Below are 24,191 nucleotides of genomic sequence, written 5' to 3'. Positions count from 1 at the left end.
GATCGGTTTATACCAGTGATGGCACTTTCTTCCTATTGGGGGATATGTGAAATCAAATACAGCCGGGTTATACTGCCGACTACAGGAAGACTGGACACCGACAAAGACCCCTGTATGACCCGCCTCTACCCAGCATGCCTCACTTTTCCTCCGGTGCTCTAGGAGGGTGCTTTTCTTTTTTCTTAGCTCTGCCTTTTTGTATTGGTCTTTCTTATTCGTAGATTCTTCTTCCATTGACTTCAGTCGATTCTTCACTATTTTGCTACTTGGGCTGATCTCTGATTATCCAGATGGGCCTTTCCTAAGCCTGACATTGTAGGCCGGACCCTGCTGGATGTGTGCTGCTCGCCTGGAATGTGACCTTCAGGCACTGGGCTCTGCATTGATGTTCTAGCATGAGTTGGCCATGGAGGGCGCTCCAGGTCCAGAGCCGCAGCATTGCCTCGGTTTGTCCTTGGAAGGCTCGCCTTGTGAGTAGGGCCAGTCAGGCTGAAACACTTACATCATCCTCTGGGTGGAGAGTTGTGCGCCTGTGTCTCCCAGCCCCCCCTATATGGCTGCAGCGGTCCCCCACTGACTCTAAGTCCGAAAACGGAGAGATCACATGACTGCTGATCGCTCATATTCTCTGTCAGCTCTGAGCAGAGAGCAGCGACTATCAGTCACCACTTTCTGCTGTGCCCCTCCAGCGCTCACTGGAGCACCGGGAAGGGCGGGGGCCGCTGGCTCCGGTTGCCAGTGACATGCCTAGGGGCTGGGCCAGCTGCTGACGAGGCATTTGGGTGGATCCCAACATACAGAGATTGGCGCTTCTCGGTGACAGCAGGCTTTAGCCCTCTAGTGGCCGACTCTGGGATGTGTGCTTCTGTCACCCACAAGGGAAGTTTATCCCAAAAAGATTGTTTCTTTTATTGAAGCCCTGTGCATGTGCTATGTGTGAGCCAATCACATTCCAGTAAAATAAAGTCCATCTTTTCATTTCATGCAAAGTTGTGTTTATGTGAATATTTCTGGGGAAGGGGTCCTTGGCTTTCATCAGGTTTTTAAAGGGGTCTGTCAGTCAAAAAAGGGTTAAAAAAAATGCTGCTTTAGACCCCTCTCACACCACACCGCCCATAGCGTCGGCGGTAAAACGCCACAATTTTTAGCCCCCGCTAGCGGCCGAGAAAGGGTTAAAACCGCCAGCAATACGCCGCAATAGCGGCGTTTTGCCGGCGGTATTACAGCGATGTCCCATTGATTTCAATGGGGAGCGGTAATCACACCGCTCCTTCACCGCTCCAAAGAAGCTGCTGGCAGCACTTTTCCCTGACGTCCGGCCAGCGCACCGCTCCGGTGTGAAAGCCCCCGGGGGATCACACTACACACAATGGTGCAGCTTTTTTAGGGCGGATTGCAGGCGCTATTTCTAGCGCTATAGCGCCTGCAAAACGCCCTGGTGCGTGAAAGGGGTCTTAGAGATTCTCCTGATAAGTAGTTGGGGTCCCTTCTCCCGTCCCGGTTGGAATTGGCTGCTTCCGCTCTCTGTCCTGTGTTGTCATTCACCTTAATGTGGTATTAAACCTCAAAAAGAAAAATGTAATAAAATGCAGCTTGCCAATCATTAGATGTGGTGGCTGCATTCGTTTTCTTTTTGAGGCTTTTCTCTTCTTTTTCTTTTACCTGAGGATCCCGCCAGTAACACATTTCCCATCTTAGGTTGTCTCTACTCTGGATGGAGGAGCAACGGAGACACCTTTGGACAGCAGCCTTGTCATTCTTGTGAGAGCGTAGTGCTAGACTAGCAGATTTAAATATAAAAATGTAACTGGAGTTCGGCTTTGTAGTTCCAGAGGGACCCCCTCCTCCACTGGGTTAGACCCCTGCCTCAGAACAAATGTCTGGAGCCTTCTGCTTCAGTTGTGGTGACTTCTTCCCTGGGTCCAATGTGTGTACAGATGGTACAGGGCACTCTGGGGGCATTGCTGGGGTGCTGTTGTCTTCTTCAGAGCTACTGACGCGTTTTGGTCTTTGATGGTCTTCTCTTTGGCTCTGCACTTCACACCGATTCAGTAGCGGCGCGGTCAGAGCGCGTTCCTCACCCGATGTAGAAGGTCTAGAGAGGTCCTCTGACCCCCCTTCTCTGTCATCTACCTCTGCAGTGGGTGCCCTCAGGTCCCCTCAGCCGGATTCCCACTCTAAAGGCCGCACACACGATCGGACTTTTTGACAACAAACATGCAAATTAGCTGTTTTGGAGCAACATCCGACCCGTGTGTGCGCTCTATCGGACAAACTTTTTCGGTTTTCATCGGGCTTTTGTTGGATGTGCGAACGGACAAACTTTCCAGCAACAAAAGTCCGATGGAGCAAAGTCAGATCGTGTGTACAGAAAACCATCGGACTTTTGTACAAAGTACAAACACGCATGCTCAGAACCAATGCAAAAGATTAGACAACAATACAGAAGTTGACCAAAGGTGGCGGTAAAGAGCAGAAAAAACACGTGATTTGGTGAAAGTTGGCTGAAAAGCGTCCTGCCGTGTGTATGCAATACAAGTTCTTGTCTGACGCCCCTTTGTGAAATCCACGGGAAAGTTTGTACAAAGTCCGATCGTGTGTATGAGGCTTAAGAGGTCACCTATCCACTCTGACTAACCACCTGCATTTAACTGCACACCCACCCCAAGGTGGTTTACCCCTCTGGCATTCAGGTGCAGAGACCCCTGTTTAGCACACAAACTCATCTCCTGCTTCCAGTGCCCCCTCCCGTTGCTCCTTATCTATCTCCACTTTGCTACTGCACAGGGTACCTCACCTTCCCCAGTCTCCCTGGGTTCCCTGCTACAGTCCATCTGTTAACGTGGGGCCTGTGGGGCCCGGAGCTGTGAGCCCTGTGGGGCCCGGAGCTGTGAGCCCTGTGGGGCCCGGAGCTGTGAGCCCTGTGGGGCCCGGAGCTGTGCCTCCTATGGGCCTCCACTCCTTTCCTTAGGGGGTCTCCTGTCCTTAGGACACGATCAGCCCCTCGTGGTACAGCTCTTACCTAACAACATCCTCATTGTGGGATGCCGGAGCCGCCACCTCCTGTAAAGGGTCAGCTTTATGCATCCTTGTAGTGAACACCTTCTTGGAAGAATCGGACCTCCTGCAAGGTCCAGCTGGATTGGGCCTCACCAGTTTCCAATGCTTTCACCCACCCTTTTCTGTCTCTTTCGTCAAGGAGCTCTCTGGCTTTCTTGTCTGCAACTGTTTTTCCTGTTGGGATTGGTTCCCTTTGGGGGTTATCCCCGGTGTATGTAGGTATGTATGTATGTGTGTGTGTGTGTTTTATTTTTTTTTCTGTTGTGGGTCCTTCCTTGTTTATTGGTTTTATTGCTTCACCTATTGGTGAGATCTGGTTGATCATCAGTCTCCAGGTACAGTTTTCTATAGGTATAGAGTCTTCCTCTCCTGGTCTGGGGCATTAGGTGACTCCTCCTTGCTCTCCCCATTGGTCGTTTTATCGGGTTGGGGAAGTCCGCCCCATCCTTCAGATACAGGCGCTGGTCCTTCAGGTGACTCCTGAGCATCAGGCGGTCCTCCTTCCTCCCCAGTGAGGGCTGTAGTGGCTTTTGCTGTGTTGCTCACACCTCAATTGGACTCGTTTTTATTTATTTCCAGTCTGACTTTGTGTCTTTCAATGAACAAGAAACAAAATGGGATTTTTGTACTTGGTGTAAAATCCCTTTTCTTGGAGTCCATGGAAGGATATTGATTCTGCCCCTTTTTGTTATGCCCTCGGCGCTACTTTACCATGCCAGGTAGGGGGAGGGGTTATATTGAGGGGGGGGGGGGCTGGCATACTATTTTTCTTTTTTCCGGTGTTCAGTCCTCAGTAGACAAATACCCGGACAGTGTCTGAATTCCCGTGTCCCTCAATGGCCTCCAAGATGAAGATTTTATAGTAAGTAGAAAATTCCGCTGTTGGTGACTCCTCTCCGTCTTCTCCCTCCAGGTTAATTGAGTCCAGTTTGGGGAGCGTCGCAACAAAGTTTAATTTCTTCATTCACAACCTGGCCCAGCGCTTCTCAGGGATCCCTGTAACCGACGAAGCCATTCTGTCCTTCTCCCCGAAGGCGTACTCTATGAAGCAGGACGGGCGCATCCGAGAGGCCTCCATCTTCACCTACCACAAGAGATACAACCCCGATAAATACTATGTAAGTGTCCGCGCTTTTGTCTCCATGGCGATTTGGGGTTTATTGGCCAAAAACCTAAACTGGTCATTTAGTGTTTGGGGTTATCTTGGTTAAAGGATCAGTCCACCCAGAAGGGATGTTTTAGGTATAGAATAAGCCTGGCGTCTTTAGAGGCCCGCTCCTGTACCTATAGAATTGGTGCTTTGGCTCCCTTCCAGACATCGCAAAGCTCTTCTGAGCTCAACCCTTTCTCATTCCATAGGATTATGGGACTCCTTCTGTAGGTAGTGGCCCCTTCGCTCCCCCCGTATATAACGGTCCCCCAGTCGTCGCCCCCCCACCCCCCTTCTTCAACAACCTTTTATCTCCACCAGGTCTACAATCTCAGTTTTGATGGTGGATGGACAAGGGGTTATATTGGAATGGCCAGTTTTTTGATCATAAGGGCATACGCCTCTTTTATATCTCATATCTCTCGTATTTTGTGCAGCGTTTAGAGATGCCACCCTCTGAAAGTTTCTACATTTCTTACTGCATGCTCTCTTCAAAAAATGAGCGCTGATCTTGACATGTAAATGGTATTTGAGAATAGATGTTTGCAAACCACATTGCAACGGGGGTACATTACCTGTGCAGACTATTTGTTGTCCCGTCCTCCAGATTGTCCTCCAACTGGCATGGGAAAAGGATCTGAACGACCACAATGACGTGGGTTGGCATACCTGGAACGCTCATAGGCCATCTTTAGCTCATTCACTGCCAGGTCTGTACAGCGTACAAACCTGACAGCGGGGGTCAGCTACCGGGATTATGTGTAAAACTAACAGGCAGACTCCTACCTGTCAGGTGGCTGCTCTATCGCCCGATTGCCTGCACACACACCCCTGGTACCGGTGCCCTACCCCTGCATGTACGCCCCCCGCCATGTATTGCAGGCTCTGCTTGCCCATCTGCAGGCCAGGGTGCCAGTGGGTGAAAGGGGAGAAGAGTGAACACACGTCTGCTCTCCTTCCCTTCTTGCTGTGATCCGGTGTCCTGTCGAGAAAGGTCCCCCATCAGATGGCGTCCGCCCTGTACTGCGCAGGCGCAGCGCTTGTGCAGTACGGAGGAGAAACGAGACGCCAAAAGTCTCTGAAGATTAACAGCGGTTCATCAGCTCTACACGGTGCCTGCACACTTATTACTACATCCTGGCAGGGGCGGTGTGCCTACACAATGGCCAGAGATGGGGCAGTGATGAGGGAGGATAGTTCAATGTTACAATCCACCAAACCCACCCATCAACATTGCTAAACCCACCCTTCAGTTCTGTAAACACGCCCCCCAAAGATACACCCCCACAAGTATTGGGAGCGTGTGACACAATGTAGTATTAAGTGTGCAAAGTGTAGAGCTGATGAACAGCTGTTAATCTTTGGAGACGTTCGGCGTCCCCTTTGTCCTCCGTACCGCACAAGCGCTGCGCCTGCGCAGTACAGGGTGGACGCTATCCGATGGGGGGGGACCTTTCTCGTCAGAACACCAGAAAGCAACGTTTATGACATCACTTCCTGGTCAGCCTCTGTGTCCCCGGCTAGCATAGCCAGGAGGGGGATGTATTGCATTACATTCAATGGAGCACAGAGGAGAAATTGGGGGGGGGGGGGGGGGGGTCTTTATTTAGATCCTGCATGTCTCATGAAAGAGAACTTGTCACCTAAAATTCATCACATCGGAGACTTTGTCCCCCTATGTGGTGAAATATAAAAAGAAAAAGCTAAGCAAAAAATTAATTTTTTGCCAAAAAAAAAAAAGTTACCCCCATGCACCTTCCCACCCAAAAAAATTGAGGCCCCTCACCCCCACATATACGCATGTACAAATGTAAACGCATGCGTCGGGGGTGCCTACGTGTGAAAACATTGATTGCAATACAACATTACATTTCATTGCTCACGCCCAAGTGAGAGCGATAATTCTAGCTCAAGACCTCCTCCATAACACTAAACTGATACCTAGGCATAGGCTTGACATGTTGGGTGTCTATTTACTTGGTGCAACCTCGTCTTTCAGATTCATTACCAAAATTTGGGTAGTTTATTGCATTTGTTTGCCCTAGAATTCACTAGTGCAGTGTTAATTTAGTTGACTAAAATACGACTAAAACAATTCATATGACTAAAATGGCATTTTAGTCAAAAGACTAAAACTAAATCGAAATTTGATGTCAAAATTAACTACTTCCCACCCGGCCAATGTATATATACGGCCGGGTGAGAGCCGCCTCCTTCAAACTGGACGTTCAGGAACGTCCTTCAGAAGGAGCGGGATCACGCACGCGCGCCCGGACAGCGGCACAATCCCGATGCACTCGTGTCACCCAGACACGGCGCATCTCGGATCGGCAGGAGGGCTCTGTGATTGGCCCTCCTGATCACATGATGGCCGTGTCCAATCACAGCCATCATGTGATGTAAACAAACAGCTGGTTGCTAGGCAATCGGCTCTCCTCTTCTCACACGGAAGTCATCGCTGAGGAGAGGAGAGCCGATCGCTGCAGCCGGCTGGTGATCAGTGAGTATGAGTCTAGTATAAAACACAATGTCCCCAAAACACATATGTCCCCCACATATGTCCCACTAAAATCACATCCCAATGATCACCTGCACACATCTGTACATGATCATTTGTGTACATATGTCGGTGATCACACAAACCAATTATTATACACTTAACAGAATTTTTTTTAACAAAAACATGTAGCAGAATACATTTTGGCTTAAATTTATGACAAAATTTGATTTTATTGGATTTCTTTTAAAATAGAAAGAAAAAATTGGGTTTTTTTTTCCAAATTTCGGCTCTTTTTGCGCTTATATCGCAAAAAATAAAAAACTGAGTTGTGAATAAATACCACCAAAATAAAGCTCTATTTGTGTGAACAAAATGATAAAAATTTCATTTGGGTACAGTGTAGCATGACTGCGCAATTGTCATTGAAAGTGCGAGAGCGATGAAAGCTGAAGATTGGGCTGGGAAGGAAGGGGGTGAACGTGCCCCCCGGTATTGTAGTGGTTAACACTGCTTTAGTGTGCTTCTTACTGAAATGTTGAATTTTTTTTAGACTTTTGCGGTAATCTTGTGTGACATAAATTTAAACTACCACTACTTTATTCTCCAAGGTGTCGGCTTTCAGAAAATGTCATGTTTGGGGGTTTTATGTAATCTTCAGGCCTAAAATGATTCTTTAAACGCATGTAAAAAATGCAAAACCGGCTCTGGCAGCGAAAAGGTTAAAGGAGTTGTAAACCCCCGAGGTTTGCATTCTATGTATTTAGGTGAAAAACCTGCTGTGATGCAGCCCCTCAGAGTCCCCCTTTTACTTACCTGAACCCAGTCTTTCCAGCGACGGGATGAGCACACCAGCTCCAGCTAGTGCCTCGAGTCCCGATTGGATAGATTTATAGCAGCGCAGCCATTGGCTCCCGTTGCTGTCAATCAAAGTTGTAAACTGTGTTGAGCTGTGGTTGGGCCATGTCTCTTTGTACACAAAGCCCTAATTGTGCGGGGGAAGGGGTGGAAAGACTCATCCTTCAACCTCAACCCCCCCCCCCCCAGATGTACTGTGATTGATTTTGGACAGATTTTGGTCAGGTGATCCGTGTGGGACATGTTTGTCCCTAATGGGATTCTATAAACAATGGGAGACTTCTGTATCTGATGAGATGTGTGTGGGGGCACAATCCGGAGGATTCCCCGCGATCATCACCTCGTTTGTGTGATATCGGTGCTTGTGCGCCAACTGAGCGCCCTGTGTTTTTCCTCAGATTTATGTGGTGAGAGTTATACGGGAGGTTCAGGACGATTCTGCCTTCATTTTCCGCACCTTCGATGAGTTCCAGGAGCTGCACAACAAGCTGAGCATCCTCTTCCCGCTCTGGAAGCTGCCGGGGTGAGTGTCTGCTCTGTCTGGTCTCTTAGGGTTGGTGATGGAGGGGTGAGTGTTGGTTCTGTCTGGTCTCTCTTAGGGTTGGTGATGGAGGGGTAAGTGTTGGTTCTGTCTGGTCTCTTAGGGTTGGTGATGGAGGGGTGAGTGTTGGTTCTGTCTGGTCTCTCTTAGGGTTGGTGATGGAGGGGTGAGTGTCGGCTCTGTCTGGTCTCTCTTAGGGTTGGTGATGGAGGGGTGAGTGTTGGTTCTGTCTGGTCTCTCTTAGGGTTGGTGATGGAGGGGTAAGTGTTGGTTCTGTCTGGTCTCTTAGGGTTGGTGATAGAGGGGTGAGTGTTGGTTCTGTCTGGTCTCTCTTAGGGTTGGTGATGGAGGGGTAAGTGTTGGTTCTGTCTGGTCTCTCTTAGGGTTGGTGATGGAGTGGTGAGTGTTGGTTCTGTCTGGTCTCTCTTAGGGTTGGTGATGGAGGGGTGAGTGTTGGCTCTGTCTGGTCTCTCTTAGGGTTGGTGATGGAGGGGTGAGTGTTGGCTCTGTCTGGTCTCTCTTAGGGTTGGTGATGGAGGGGTGAGTGTTGGCTCTGTCTGGTCTCTCTTAGGGTTGGTGATGGAGGGGTGAGTGTTGGCTCTGTCTGGTCTCTCTTAGGGTTGGTGATGGAGGGGTGAGTGTTGGTTCTGTCTGGTCTCTCTTAGGGTTGGTGATGGAGGGGTGAGTGTCGGCTCTGTCTGGTCTCTCTTAGGGTTGGTGATGGAGGGGTGAGTGTTGGCTCTGTCTGGTCTCTCTTAGGGTTGGTGATGGAGGGGTGAGTGTTGGCTCTGTCTGGTCTCTCTTAGGGTTGGTGATGGAGGGGTGAGTGTTGGCTCTGTCTGGTCTCTCTTAGGGTTGGTGATGGAGGGGTGAGTGTCGGCTCTGTCTGGTCTCTTAGGGTTGGTGATGGAGAGGTGAGTGTCGGCTCTGTCTGGTCTCTTAGGGTTGGTGATGGAGGGGTGAGTGTTGGTTCTGTCTGGTCTCTCTTAGGGTTGGTGATGGAGGGGTAGGTGTTGGTTCTGTCTGGTCTCTCTTAGGGTTGGTGATGGAGGGGTAAGTGTTGGTTCTGTCTGGTCTCTCTTAGGGTTGGTGATGGAGGGGTGAGTGTTGGTTCTGTCTGGTCTCTTAGGGTTGGTGATGGAGGGGTAAGTGTTGGTTCTGTCTGGTCTCTCTTAGGGTTGGTGATGGAGGGGTGAGTGTCGGCTCTGTCTGGTCTCTCTTAGGGTTGGTGATGGAGGGGTGAGTGTTGGCTCTGTCTGGTCTCTCTTAGGGTTGGTGATGGAGGGGTAAGTGTTGGTTCTGTCTGGTCTCTCTTAGGGTTGGTGATGGAGGGGTGAGTGTCGGCTCTGTCTGGTCTCTCTTAGGGTTGGTGATGGAGTGGTGAGTGTCGGTTCTGTCTGGTCTCTCTTAGGGTTGGTGATGGAGGGGTAAGTGTTGGTTCTGTCTGGTCTCTTAGGGTTGGTGATAGAGGGGTGAGTGTCTGCTCTGTCTGGTCTCTCTTAGGGTTGGTGATGGAGGGGTAAGTGTTGGTTCTGTCTGGTCTCTCTTAGGGTTGGTGATGGAGGGGTGAGTGTCGGCTCTGTCTGGTCTCTCTTAGGGTTGGTGATGGAGGGGTGAGTGTCGGCTCTGTCTGGTCTCTCTTAGGGTTGGTGATGGAGGGGTGAGTGTTGGCTCTGTCCGGTCTCTTAGGGTTGGTGATGGAGGGGTGAGTGTTGGTTCTGTCTGGTCTCTCTTAGGGTTGGTGATGGAGGGGTGAGTGTTGGTTCTGTCTGGTCTCTCTTAGGGTTGGTGATGGAGGGGTGAGTGTCGGCTCTGTCTGGTCTATCTTAGGGTTGGTGATGGAGGGGTGAGTGTCGGCTCTGTCTGGTCTCTTAGGGTTGGTGATGGAGGGGTGAGTGTTGGTTCTGTCTGGTCTCTCTTAGGATTGGTGATGGAGGGGTGAGTGTTGGCTCTGTCTGGTCTCTCTTAGGGTTGGTGATGAAGGGGTGTGTTGGTTCTGTCTGGTCTCTTAGGGTTGGTGATGGAGGGGTGAGTGTTGGCTCTGTCTGGTCTCTCTTAGGGTTGGAGATGGAGGGGTGAGTGTTGGTTCTGTCTGGTCTCTTAGGGTTGGTGATGGATGGGTGAGTGTCGGCTCTGTCTGGTCTCTTAGGGTTGGTGATGGAGGGGTGAGTGTCGGCTCTGTCTGGTCTCTTAGGGTTGGTGATAGAGGGGTGAGTGTTGGTTCTGTCTGGTCTCTTAGGGTTGGTGATGGAGGGGTGAGTGTCTGCTCTGTCTGGTCTCTCTTAGGGTTGGTGATGGAGGGGTAAGTGTTGGTTCTGTCTGGTCTCTCTTAGGGTTGGTGATGGAGGGGTGAGTGTTGGTTCTGTCTGGTCTCTCTTAGGATTGGTGATGGAGGGGTGAGTGTCGGTTCTGTCTGGTCTCTCTTAGGGTTGGTGATGGAGGGGTGAGTGTTGGTTCTGTCTGGTCTCTCTTAGGGTTGGTGATGGAGGGGTGAGTGTTGGCTCTGTCTGGTCTCTCTTAGGGTTGGAGATGGAGGGGTGAGTGTTGGTTCTGTCTGGTCTCTTAGGGTTGGTGATGGAGGGGTGAGTGTTGGCTCTGTCTGGTCTCTCTTAGGGTTGATGATTGAGGGGTGAGTGTCGGCTCTGTCTGGTCTCTCTTAGGATTGGTGATGGAGGGGTGAGTGTCGGCTCTGTCTGGTCTCTTAGGGTTGGTGATGGAGGGGTGAGTGTTGGTTCTGTCTGGTCTCTCTTAGGGTTGGTGATGGATGGGTGAGTGTTGGTTCTGTCTGGTCTCTTAGGGTTGGTGATGGAGGGGTGAGTGTCGGCTCTGTCTGGTCTCTCTTAGGGTTGGTGATGGAGGGGTGAGTGTTGGTTCTGTCTGGTCTCTCTTAGGGTTGGTGATGGAGGGGTGAGTGTCTGCTCTGTCTGGTCTCTCTTAGGGTTGGTGATGGAGGGGTGAGTGTTGGTTCTGTCTGGTCTCTCTTAGGGTTGGTGATGGAGGGGTGAGTGTCGGCTCTGTCTGGTCTCTCTTAGGGTTGGTGATGGAGGGGTGAGTGTTGGTTCTGTCTGGTCTCTCTTAGGGTTGATGATGGAGGGGTGAGTGTCGGCTCTGTCTGGTCTCTCTTAGGGTTGGTGATGGAGGCCTGAGTGTTGGTTCTGTCTGGTCTCTTAGGGTTGGTGATGGAGAGGTGAGTGTTGGCTCTGTCTGGTCTCTCTTAGGGTTGATGATGGAGGGGTGAGTGTCGGCTCTGTCTGGTCTCTTAGGGTTGATGATGGAGGGGTGAGTGTTGGCTCTGTCTGGTCTCTTAGGGTTGGTGATGAAGGGGTGTGTTGGTTCTGTCTGGTCTCTTAGGGTTGGTGATGGAGGGGTGAGTGTCGGCTCTGTCTGGTCTCTCTTAGGGTTGGTGATGGAGGGGTGAGTGTCGGCTCTGTCTGGTCTCTTAGGGTTGGTGATGGAGGGGTGAGTGTCGGCTCTGTACGGTCTCTTAGGGTTGGTGATGAAGGGGTGAGTGTTGGTTCTGTCTGGTCTCTAAGGGTTGGTGATGGAGGGGTGAGTGTTGGTTCTGTCTGGTCTCTCTTAGGGTTGGTGATGGAGGGGTGAGTGTTGGTTCTGTCTGGTCTCTTAGGGTTGGTGATGGAGGGGTGAGTGTCGACTCTGTCTGGTCTCTCTTAGGGTTGGTGATGGAGGGGTGAGTGTTGGTTCTGTCTGGTCTCTTAGGGTTGGTGATGGAGGGGTAAGTGTCTGCTCTGTCTGGTCTCTTAGGGTTGGTAATGGAGGGGTGAGTGTCGGCTCTGTCTGGTCTCTTAGGGTTGGTGATGGAGGGGTGAGTGTTGGTTCTGTCTGGTCTCTTAGGGTTGGTGATGAAGGGGTGAGTGTTGGTTCTGTCTGGTCTCTTAGGGTTGGTGATGGAGGGGTGAGTGTCGGCTCTGTCTGATCTCTTAGGGTTGGTGATGGAGGGGTGAGTGTTGGTTCTGTCTGGTCTCTTAGGGTTGGTGATGGAGGGGTGAGTGTTGGTTCTGTCTGGTCTCTTAGGGTTGATGATGGAGGGGTGAGTGTCGGCTCTGTCTGGTCTCTTAGGGTTGGAGATGGAGGGGTGAGTGTTGGTTCTGTCTGGTCTCTTAGGGTTGGTGATGGAGGGGTGAGTGTTGGTTCTGTCTGGTCTCTCTTAGGATTGGTGATGGAGGGGTGAGTGTCGGCTCTGTCTGGTCTCTTAGGGTTGGTGATGGAGGGGTGAGTGTCGGCTCTGTCTGGTCTCTTAGGATTGGAGATGGAGGGGTGAGTGTTGGTTCTGTCTGGTCTCTCTTAGGGTTGGTGATGGAGGGGTGAGTGTTGGTTCTGTCTGGTCTCTCTTAGGGTTGGTGATGGAGGGGTGAGTGTCTGCTCTGTCTGGTCTCTTAGGGTTGGTGATGGAGGGGTGAGTGTTGGTTCTGTCTGGTCTCTTAGGGTTGGTGATGGAGGGGTGAGTTTCGGCTCTGTCTGGTCTCTCTTGGGGTTGGTGATGGAGGGGTGAGTGTCTGCTCTGTCTGGTCTATCTTAGGATTGATGATGGAGGGGTGAGTGTTGGTTCTGTCTGGTCTCTTAGGGTTGGTGATGGAGGGGTGAGTGTCGGCTCTGTCTGGTCTCTTAGGGTTGGTGATGGAGGGGTGAGTGTTGGTTCTGTCTGGTCTCTCTTAGGGTTGGTGATGGAGGGGTGAGTGTCGGCTCTGTCTGGTCTCTCTTAGGGTTGGTGATGGAGGGGTGAGTGTCGGCTCTGTCTGGTCTCTCTTAGGGTTGGTGATGGAGGGGTGAGTGTCAGCTCTGTCTGGTCTCTTAGGGTTGGTGATGGAGGGGTGAGTGTCGGCTCTGTCTGGTCTCTTAGGGTTGGTGATGGAGGGGTGAGTGTCGGCTCTGTCTGGTCTCTTAGGATTGGAGATGGAGGGGTGAGTGTTGGTTCTGTCTGGTCTCTCTTAGGGTTGGTGATGGAGGGGTGAGTGTTGGTTCTGTCTGGTCTCTCTTAGGGTTGGTGATGGAGGGGTGAGTGTCTGCTCTGTCTGGTCTCTTAGGGTTGGTGATGGAGGGGTGAGTGTTGGTTCTGTCTGGTCTCTTAGGGTTGGTGATGGAGGGGGGTGAGTTTCGGCTCTGTCTGGTCTCTCTTGGGGTTGGTGATGGAGGGGTGAGTGTCTGCTCTGTCTGGTCTATCTTAGGATTGATGATGGAGGGGTGAGTGTTGGTTCTGTCTGGTCTCTTAGGGTTGGTGATGGAGGGGTGAGTGTTGGCTCTGTCTGGTCTCTCTTAGGGTTGGAGATGGAGGGGTGAGTGTTGGTTCTGTCTGGTCTCTTAGGGTTGGTGATAGAGGGGTGAGTGTCGGCTCTGTCTGGTCTCTTAGGGTTGGTGATGGAGGGGTGAGTGTCGGCTCTGTCTGGTCTCTTAGGGTTGGTGATGGAGGGGTGAGTGTCGGCTCTGTCTGGTCTCTTAGGGTTGATGATGGAGGGGTGAGTGTCGGCTCTGTTTGGTCTCTTAGGGTTGGTGATGGAGGGGTGAGTGTCAGCTCTGGTCTCTTAGGGTTGGTGATGGAGGGGTGAGTGTTGGTTCTGTCTGGTCTCTCTTAGGATTGGTGATGGAGGGGTGAGTGTCGGCTCTGTCTGGTCTCTTAGGGTTGATGATGGAGGGGTGAGTGTCGGCTCTGTTTGGTCTCTTAGGGTTGGTGATGGAGGGGTGAGTGTCAGCTCTGGTCTCTTAGGGTTGATGATGGAGGGGTGAGTGTCGGCTCTGTCTGGTCTCTCTTAGGGTTGGTGATGGAGGGGTGAGTGTCGGCTCTCTGGTCTCTCTTAGGATTGGTGATGGAGGGGTGAGTGTTGGTTCTGTCTGGTCTCTTAGGGTTGGAGATGGAGGGGTGAGTGTCGGCTCTGTCTGGTCTCTTAGGGTTGGTGATGGAGGGGTGAGTGTCGGCTCTGTCTGGTCTCTTAGGGTTGGTGATGGAGGGGTGAGTGTCGGCTCTGTCTGGTCTCTCTTAGGGTTGGTGATGGAGAGGTGAGTGTTGGTTCTGTCTGGTCTCTCTTAGGGTTGGTTATGGAGGGGTGAGTGTTGGCTCTGTCTGGTCTCTCTAAGGGTTGGTAATGGAGGGGTGAGTGTTGGTTCTGTCTGGTCTCTTAGGGTTGGTGATGGAGGGGTGAGTGTCGGCTCTGTCTGGTCTCTCTTAGGATTGGAGATGGAGGGGTGAGTGTCGGCTCTGTCTGGTCTCTCTTAGGGTTGGTGATGGAGGGGTGAGTGTCGGTTCTGTCTGGTCTCTCTTAGGATTGGAGATGGAGGGGTGAGTGTCGGCTCTGTCTGGTCTCTTAGGGTTGGTGATGGAGGGGTGAGTGTCGGCTCTGTCTGGTCTCTTAGGATTGGTGATGGAGGGGTGAGTGTCGGCTCTGTCTGGTCTCTCTTAGGATTGGAGATGGAGGGGTGAGTGTCGGCTCTGTCTGGTCTCTCTTAGGGTTGGTGATGGAGGGGTGAGTGTCGGTTCTGTCTGGTCTCTCTTAGGATTGGAGATGGAGGGGTGAGTGTCGGCTCTGTCTGGTCTCTCTTAGGGTTGGTGATGGAGGGGTGAGTGTTGGTTCTGTCTGGTCTCTCTTAGGATTGGAGATGGAGGGGTGAGTGTCGGCTCTGTCTGGTCTCTCTTAGGGTTGGTGATGGAGGGGTGAGTGTTGGTTCTGTCTGGTCTCTCTTAGGATTGGAGATGGAGGGGTGAGTGTCGGTTCTGTCTGGTCTCTCTTAGGGTTGGTGATGGAGGGGTAAGTGTTGGTTCTGTCTGGTCTCTCTTAGGGTTGGTGATGGAGGGGTGAGTGTCTGCTCTGTCTGGTCTCTCTTAGGATTGGTGATGGAGGGGTGAGTGTCGGCTCTGTCTGGTCTCTCTTAGGGTTGGTGATGGAGGGGTGAGTGTTGGTTCTGTCTGGTCTCTCTTAGGGTTGGTGATGGAGGGGTGAGTGTCGGCTCTGTCTGGTCTCTCTTAGGGTTGGTGATGGAGGGGTGAGTGTCGGCTCTGTCTGGTCTCTTAGGATTGGAGATGGAGGGGTGAGTGTCGGCTCTGTCTGGTCTCTTAGGGTTGGTGATGGAGGGGTGAGTGTCGGCTCTGTCTGGTCTCTTAGGATTGGAGATGGAGGGGTGAGTGTCGGCTCTGTCTGGTCTCTTAGGGTTGGTGATGGAGGGGTGAGTGTTGGTTCTGTCTGGTCTCTCTTAGGATTGGAGATGGAGGGGTGAGTGTCGGCTCTGTCTGGTCTCTTAGGGTTGGTGATGGAGGGGTGAGTGTCGGTTCTGTCTGATCTCTTAGGGTTGGTGATGGAGGGGTGAGTGTCGGCTCTGTCTGGTCTCTTAGGGTTGGTGATGGAGGGGTGAGTGTCGGTTCTGTCTGATCTCTTAGGGTTGGTGATGGGGGGGTGAGTGTCGGCTCTGTCTGGTCTCTAAGGGTTGGTAATGGAGGGGTGAGTGTTGGTTCTGTCTGGTCTCTCTTAGGGTTGGAGATGGAGGGGTGAGTGTCGGTTCTGTCTGATCTCTTAGGGTTGGTGATGGAGGGGTGAGTGTCGGCTCTGTCTGGTCTCTTAGGGTTGGTGATGGAGGGGTAAGTGTTGGTTCTGTCTGGTCTCTCTTAGGGTTGGTGATGGAGGGGTGAGTGTCGGTTCTGTCTGATCTCTTAGGGTTGGTGATGGGGGGGTGAGTGTCGGCTCTGTCTGGTCTCTTAGGATTGGTGATGGAGGGGTGAGTGTTGGTTCTGTCTGGTTTCTTAGGGTTGGTGATGGAGGGGTGAGTGTTGGTTCTGTCTGGTCTCTTAGGGTTGGTGATGGAGGGGTGAGTGTTGGTTCTGTCTGGTCTCTTAGGATTGGAGATGGAGGGGTGAGTGTTGGTTCTGTCTGATCTCTTAGGGTTGGAGATGGAGGGGTGAGTGTCGGCTCTGTCTGGTCTCTTAGGATTGGTGATGGAGGGGTGAGTGTCGGTTCTGTCTGATCTCTTAGGGTTGGTGATGGGGGGGTGAGTGTCGGCTCTGTCTGGTCTCTAAGGGTTGGTAATGGAGGGGTGAGTGTTGGTTCTGTCTGGTCTCTCTTGGGGTTGGAGATGGAGGGGTGAGTGTCGGTTCTGTCTGATCTCTTAGGGTTGGTGATGGAGGGGTGAGTGTCGGCTCTGTCTGGTCTCTTAGGGTTGGTGATGGAGGGGTAAGTGTTGGTTCTGTCTGGTCTCTCTTAGGGTTGGTGATGGAGGGGTGAGTGTTGGTTCTGTCTGATCTCTTAGGGTTGGTGATGGGGGGGTGAGTGTCGGCTCTGTCTGGTCTCTTAGGATTGGTGATGGAGGGGTGAGTGTTGGTTCTGTCTGGTTTCTTAGGGTTGGTGATGGAGGGGTGAGTGTTGGTTCTGTCTGGTCTCTTAGGGTTGGTGATGGAGGGGTGAGTGTTGGTTCTGTCTGGTCTCTTAGGATTGGAGATGGAGGGGTGAGTGTTGGTTCTGTCTGATCTCTTAGGGTTGGAGATGGAGGGGTGAGTGTCGGCTCTGTCTGGTCTCTTAGGATTGGTGATGGAGGGGTGAGTGTTGGTTCTGTCTGATCTCTTAGGGTTGGAGATGGAGGGGTGAGTGTCGGCTCTGTCTGGTCTCTCTTAGGATTGGTGATGGAGGGGTGAGTGTCGGCTCTGTCTGGTCTCTTAGGGTTGGTGATGGAGGGGTGAGTGTTGGTTCTGTCTGGTTTCTTAGGGTTGGTGATGGAGGGGTGAGTGTTGGTTCTGTCTGGTCTCTTAGGGTTGGTGATGGAGGGGTGAGCGTTGGTTCTGTCTGGTCTCTTAGGATTGGAGATGGAGGGGTGAGTGTTGGTTCTGTCTGGTCTCTCTTAGGGTTGGTGATGGAGGGGTGAGTGTTAACTGTCTGGTCACTCGGTTGATTGGACAGTTCTGTTTATCCATGTTGGATGGTTCACCTTTTACATTAGACCAGCGGCTGTTCTGATGTGCTCTTTTCTGTATTAGGTTCCCTAGTAAGATGGTCCTTGGAAGAACCCATATAAAAGATGTGGCTGCCAAGCGGAAAGTGGAGCTAAACAGCTACCTCCAGAGTCTGCTGAGCAGCTCCCCTGAGGTGGCTGAGGTGAGTGCGTAACTTGGTGGGCATCTGCAGCTTGTTAGAGGGACCCGTCTGTCCTGCAGCTTATTAATGTGTCTATAGGATGTCCCTGGAGCCTATTAGAGGACATGTCTGTCCTACAGGCTATTGGCGGCCTTATAGCATATGTAGTCTGTCTTGCAGCCTATTAGTAGACTTATAGGATGGGTCGCCTGTCTGCCCTGAAGCCTATTAGTGTGTCTGTAGGATGGACGACTCCTCATTACATTGTATTGTGTGTACACTCCATTGTACTTATTTGTATTGTGTACTATGGTGTATGTTCCTCTATACTCTCTATATCCCTCTATTGTAGTGTGATCTGGTGTACACCTTCTTCCACCCGCTGCTACGAGATGAGAGGTCGGATGGGAGTGACGTCACTGTCCGGGATATTGGTAGGAAGGGATGGTGTGGTGGGGGTTCACCTCGGGGTGGTGTTGGGGGTTCACCTCGGGGTGGTGTTGGGGGTTCACTTCGGGGTGGTGTGGAGGGTTCACTTCGGGGTGGTGTTGGGGGTTCACTTCGGGGTGGTGTTGGGGGTTCACTTCGGGGTGGTGTTGGGGGTTCACCTCGGGGTGGTATTGGGGGTTCACCTCGGGGTGGTGTTGGGGGGGTTCACCTCGGGGTGGTGTTGGGGGGGTTCACTTCGGGGTGGTGTGGGGGGGGGGTTCACCTCGGGGTGGTGTGGGGGGGTTCACTTCGGGTGGTGTTGGGGGGTTCACATCTGTACATGTCATGGTGGATCTTCTGTATTTATAATCTCATCCATTTCAGGACATCCCCCGCTGAGCCCCACATCTGGAAAGATTGAGGGGGAGGTGAAACTGTCCGTCTCTTATCGGAACGGGACGCTCTTCATAATGGTGATGCACATTAAAGATCTGGTGAGTCCTCAGCACCCAGTAGGCCTGATTCTGCACTGTCCTTGGCCGCTACCCTTCTCCTTCACTGTATCTGAAGCCTAATTCCCTGTTGTTCTTGGCAGGTGATTGAGGACAGCACAGACCCCAACCCTTATGTGAAGACCTACCTGCTCCCCGACCCGCACAAAACATCCAAACGCAAAACAAAAATCGCTAGAAAGACCTGCAACCCCACCTTCAATGAAATGGTGAGTTTTTCCGGAGATTTCCGGCAGATGTGGCGGTTTCTAAGTGGATTTCATTCTCGTGTGACAGATCATATAAGAGCAAAAGTGCGGAAAACTGGGACAGGTTTTATTATTTGGGATTTATACAGTGCCAACAGTTTGAGCGGCACTTTTACAATATAAAGGAAGACAATACAAAAAAATACAAGAAGGTCCAATCTAATACAGTGCCTTGTGAAAGTATTCACCCCCTTGAACTTTTCAACCTTTTGCCACATTTCAGGCTTCAAACATAAAGATATAAAATTTTTATTTTTAGTGAAGAATCACCAACAAGTGGGACACAATTGTGAAGTGGAACGAAATCTATTGGATTTTTGAAACTTTTTTAACTAATAAAAAAATGAAAAGTGGGGCGTGCAAAATGATTGGCCCCCCTTGCGTTAATACTTTGTAGAGCCGCCTTTTGCTGCGATTACAGCTGCAAGTCGCTTGGGGTGTCTCTATCAGTTTTGCACATCGAGAGACTGAAATTCTTGCCCATTCTTCCTTGCAAAACAGCTGGAGCTCAGTGAGGTTGGATGGAGAGCGTTTGTGAACAGCAGTTTTCAGCTCTTTCCACAGATTCTCGATTGGATTCAGGTCTGGACTTTGACTTGGCCATTCTAACACCTGGATACGTTTATTTGTGAACCATTCCTTTGTAGATTTTGCTGTATGTTTGGGATCATTGTCTTGTTGGAAGATAAATCTCCGTCCCAGTTTCAGGTCTTTTGCCGACTCCAACAGGTTTTCATCCAGAATGGTCCTGTATTTGGCTGCATCCATCTTCCCCTCAATTTTAACCATCTTCCCTGTCCCTGCTCAAGAAAAGCAGGCCCAAACCATGATGCTGCCACCACCATGTGTGACAGTGGGGATGGTGTGTTGAGGGTGATGAGCTGTGTTGCTTTTACGCCAAACATATCGTTTTGCATTGTGGGCAAAAAGTTGGATTTTGGTTTCATGTGACCAGAGCACCTTCTTCCACATGTTTGGTGTGTCTCCCAGGTGGCTTGTGGCAAACTTTAGACGAGACTTTTTATGGATATCTTTGAGAAATGGCTTTCTTCTTGCCACTCTTCCATAAAGGGCAGATTTGTGCCGTGTACGACTGATTGTTGTCCTATGGACAGACTCTCCCACCTCAGCTGTAGTTCTCTGCAGTTCATCCAGAGTGATCATGGGCCTCTTGGCTGCATCTCTGATCAGTCTTCTCCTTGTCTGAGCTGAAAGTTTAGAGGGACGGCCAGGTCTTGGTAGATTTGCAGTGGTCTGATACTCCTTCCATTTCAAAATGATCGCTTGCACAGTGCTCCTTGGGATGTTTAAAGCTTGGGAAATCTTTTTGTATCCAAATCCGGCTTTAAACTTCTCCACAACAGTATTACGGACCTGCCTGGTGTGTTCCTTGGTCTTCATGATGCTCTCTGCGCTTTCAACAGAACCCTGAGACTATCACAGAGCAGGTGCATTTATACAGAGACTTGATTACACACAGGTGGATTCTATTTATCACCATCAGTCATTTAGGACAACATTGGATCATTCAGAGATCCTCACTGAACTTCTGGAGTGAGTTTGCTGCACTGAAAGTAAAGGGGCCGAATAATTTTGCACGCACCACTTTTCAGTTTTTTATTTGCTAAAAAAGTTTAAATTATCCAATAGATTTCGTTCCACTTCACAATTGTGTCCCACTTGTTGGTGATTCTTCACAAAAAATTAAAATTTTATATCTTCATGTTTGAAGCCTGAAATGTGGAAAAAGGTTCAAAAGTTCAAGGGGGCCGAATACTTTCGCAAGGCACTGTAGATGTACAGTATATAGGGAAAAAGCAACAATGTTAATGTAGGGAACTATTGATGATGGTGGATATATGGGAAGGGAATGGATGGGTTGGTATTGATGATGGTGGATATATGGGAAGAGGAGAGGGTGGTATTAATGATGGAGGATATATTGGATGGTTGGTTTGGATGATGGTGGATATATTGGAAGGGGATGGATGGGTTGGTATTGATGATGGTGGATATATTGGAAGGGGATGGATGGGTTGGCATTGATGATGGAGGATATATGGGAAGGGGATGGATGGGTTGGCATTGATGATGGAGGATATATGGGAAGGGGATGGATGGGTTGGTATTGATGATGGTGGATATATTGGAAGGGGATGGATGGGTTGGCATTGATGATAAAGGATATATGGGAAGAGGACAGGGTGGTATTAATGATGGAGGATATATTGGATGGTTGGTTTGGATGATGGTGGATATATTGGAAGGGGATGGATGGGTTGGCATTGATGATGGTGGATATATGGGATGGGTGTGTTGGTTTGGATGATGGAGGATATATGGGATTGATGTGTTGGTTTGGACGATGGTGGACATATGGGAAGGGGATAGATGGGTTGGTATTGATTATGGAGGATATAAACGAAGGGGATGGATGGGGTGGCATTGATGGTGGATGGTTGAGTTGGTGTTGATGATGGTGGATATATGGGAAGAGGACAGGGTGGTATTGATGATGGAGGATATATGGGATTGGATGAATGGGTTGGTTTGGATGATGGAGGATAAATGGGATGGATGGGTTGGTTTGGATGATGGAGGATATATTGGAAGGGGATGGGTTGGTGTTGATAATGGGGGATATATAGGGTGGTATTATTGATGGTGGTGGATATATGGGAAGAGGACAGGGTGGTATTGATGATGGAGGATATATGGGAAGAGGACAGGGTGGTATTGATGATGGAGGATATATGGGATTGGATGGATGGATGGGTTGGTTTGGATGATGGAGGATATATGGGAATGGGATGAATGGGTTGGTTTGGATGATGGTGGATATATTGGAAGGGGATGGGTTGGTGTTGATAATGGGGGATATATAGGGTGGTAGTATTGATGGTGGTGGATATATGGGGGGGAAGTAGTGTTGATGACGTGCCCCCTATTGTCTCTCATGTCTCTCCCGATGTTTCTCCTCACAGTTGGTGTACAGTGGATACAGTAAGGAGACGTTGCGGCAGAGAGAGCTCCAGCTCAGCGTTCTCAGCGCGGAGTCGTTGCGGGAGAATTTCTTTCTGGGCGGAGTGACGCTTTCACTGAAAGACTTTAACTTGAAACAAGAGACGGTCGGCTGGTACAAGCTCACAGAAGTGCCGTACTTCTGAGTGACCGCTCCTTCCTCCCCGACCGCATCAGGATCGACCAACCCCCCGCTGAGATATCGGAGAGGATCTACGGAGCGATCGATCTGTACTGACTGTTTACTGCAGTTTCTTTTTGTGTCATTTATGAAGAAACATTTCTTATGAGTTTTATGACAAAGTGATCTGTCCTGATAACAGAGAGCACTGCCTGGACCCTGTGGATAGTGCCGCTATCTGTAATGAGGAGATGGGGCTCCCTGCCTGCCCCGCCATGACCACTAAGGAGCGGCGGACTGAATACAGGCGTCTACTTGACCACGGTTCCCGCCATGACCCACTAACACATAACTTGAACACGTCTTCTCGAGCATTCCAGAACCACTTATAGAGGAAGTATGAAATGTTAGCTCCATCTAATGATCGCTGTGATATGTTAAGGCCCGCTAGTGATCACTGTGAAATGTTTGCATCATCTAGTGATCTCCATAAAATTTTGGCGCCACCTAGTAATCACCATAAAATGTTGGCGCCATCTAGTGATCACCATGAAATGTTAGCACCACCTAGTGATCACCATGAAATGTTAGCGCCACCTAGTGATTACAGAGGAAAGTTAGCTCCATCCACTGATCGCCATGAAATGTTGGCGCCATCTAATGATCACCATGAGATGTTGGCGCCATCTAGTGATCACCATGAGATGTTGACGCCATCTAGTGATCACCATGAGATGTTGGCGCCATCTAGTGATCACCATGAGATGTTGACGCCATCTAGTGATCACCATGAGATGTTGGCGCCATCTAGTGATCACCATGAGATGTTGGCGCCATCTAGTGATCACCATGAGATGTTGGCGCCACCTAGTGATCACCATGAGATGTTGGCGCCATCTAGTGATCACCATGAGATGTTGGCGCCATTTAGTGATCACGATAAAATGTTGGCGTCACCTAGTGATCACCATGAGATGTTGGCGCCACCTAGTGATCACCATGAGATGTTGGCGCCACCTAGTGATCACCATGAGATGTTGGCGCCACCTAGTGATCACCATGAGATGTTGGCGCCACCTAGTGATCACCATGAGATGTTGGTGCCACCTAGTGATCACCATGAGATGTTGGTGCCATATAGTGATCACCATGAGATGTTGGTGCCATATAGTGATCACCATGAGATGTTGGTGCCATCTAGTGATCACCATGAAATGTTGGTGCCATCTAGTGATCACCATGAAATGTTGGTGCCATCTAGTGATCACCATGAAATGTTGGCGCCATCTAGTGATCACCATGAAATGTTAGCGCCATCTAGTGATCACTGCCATTTCCGCACTTTTCTCGAGCACATGGGGAGTAGACTGTACAGAGCGCTGTTCCGATTCACATTTGTTGTAAATATTTTATCATTTAGCCTTATGATCTTCTCCTCGGGCATTCACAGAGAGGTTTTTTTAAACTCAAACATAGAGAAGAATGACTGTTTCCTGTCTTTTGTATCCATGACCCAGCAATAACGGCTCCTCTTCATCTGTATATATAGACGCAGTGCTTGCCTTATAACCAGAGCACCGCTGGTAGAACACACTCGGTTTTCCTGGGATCTCTATATGCCGCCGACTCTTATCGATCGATCAGCCGCTCCGCATGCTGTATAAAGGGAATCTGGGGGAAAGATCGATTATTTTAGTAATCTAATGAGCGTAGATTAAACCCGAGACCATACAACCAAAGCTCTAGACTTTTCCAAAGGTTTGCTTGTACTATAGATAATTCTATTTTATTACAAATAACTTGTATTTAACTAATTTCACAAATAGAGTTTTGATATAAAGCAAAGAGGATCGTCGCTATTCCTGGATGTAGCAATATAATCTCCGTGACGTCCTATAACTATATATAGAATAACATTTATCCATTTTATCAGATTACAAGGCAGGCCGGGGCTCTGTGAGGATTATCCAGTATATAGAGATGAAGGGAGTGTAGAGAGCGCTGCCTTGCCCCCATCATCGCATCGCATCGGATCGCATCGTATTGTCTATAAGTGTACATTGTATTTATTGTGTGTCTGTCCTCCACTAACCGCCTTTGTCTTCTTTTCTTTTTTTTTTTTTTTTGTAACGTGAAGAGAAAATTGTGTCTGGCACATTATTTTAATGCGGATGAATTAGAGATTTCCTGATAAATTCTACTTATCGGCCAAAAGATAATATTGCTCACTTTTTGTTCAAATAAATTTTTGCTAGTTTTGCATTCATATTGGAGTTGTGTCTGTGTGAATGGGGGTGTTATGGGGGCGGATATGTGCAATCTATTCCTGAATGGGGCCAGTGCTTGTCCTGGATACAGTGGTTACCGTATATAAAAGAATACCCCCCCCCCCCCCCCCCCCTTTAAAATAATCACATTTTGTTGCTTTACAGCCTGAAATGAAGACACAGTTTTTGTTTTATCCAGTGTTATTTATTCAGTGCAACTTACAACATCCATGTGCAAAATAAAACCTCAACATGTTAAAAAAAAAAAAAACAATCACAGAAAGGGACCCCCCCCCCCCCCACCTTGTGTCAATATCTTGTTGAACCCCCTTTTGCTGTAATTCCAGCCTTTAGTCTATTGCAGGGGTTGACAAATTTGCTTGGAATCTAGGAGCCAGCTTAAAAAGTTAGGAGCCAGACCGGAC

General features: G+C 49.9%; 1 protein-coding gene across 1 annotated transcript in view; it reads left to right on the top strand.

Moving 5' to 3' along the window:
• The window catches only part of PIK3C2A (phosphatidylinositol-4-phosphate 3-kinase catalytic subunit type 2 alpha), a gene marked incomplete in the record, with an annotated part of 86,267 nt that extends 62,502 nt beyond the window's left edge, over positions 1–23,765 (top strand). The window contains 7 exon segments of the mRNA XM_077453690.1: positions 3,974–4,178; positions 7,964–8,088; positions 17,072–17,189; positions 17,521–17,602; positions 17,982–18,091; positions 18,193–18,318; positions 21,342–23,765. Of these exon segments, the coding sequence (XP_077309816.1) occupies positions 3,974–4,178; positions 7,964–8,088; positions 17,072–17,189; positions 17,521–17,602; positions 17,982–18,091; positions 18,193–18,318; positions 21,342–21,524 (949 nt within the window).
• Positions 23,766–24,191: the final 426 nt, after the last annotated feature.

Source organism: Lithobates pipiens, unplaced genomic scaffold (assembly GCF_037356315.1).
Source record: "Lithobates pipiens isolate NorthernLeopardFrog02 unplaced genomic scaffold, aLitPip1_a1.2 Scaffold_24, whole genome shotgun sequence".
NCBI lineage: Eukaryota > Metazoa > Chordata > Amphibia > Anura > Ranidae > Lithobates > Lithobates pipiens.
Note: the sequence above shows the minus strand (reverse complement) of the source record. Positions and strands in the feature narration are given on the sequence as shown.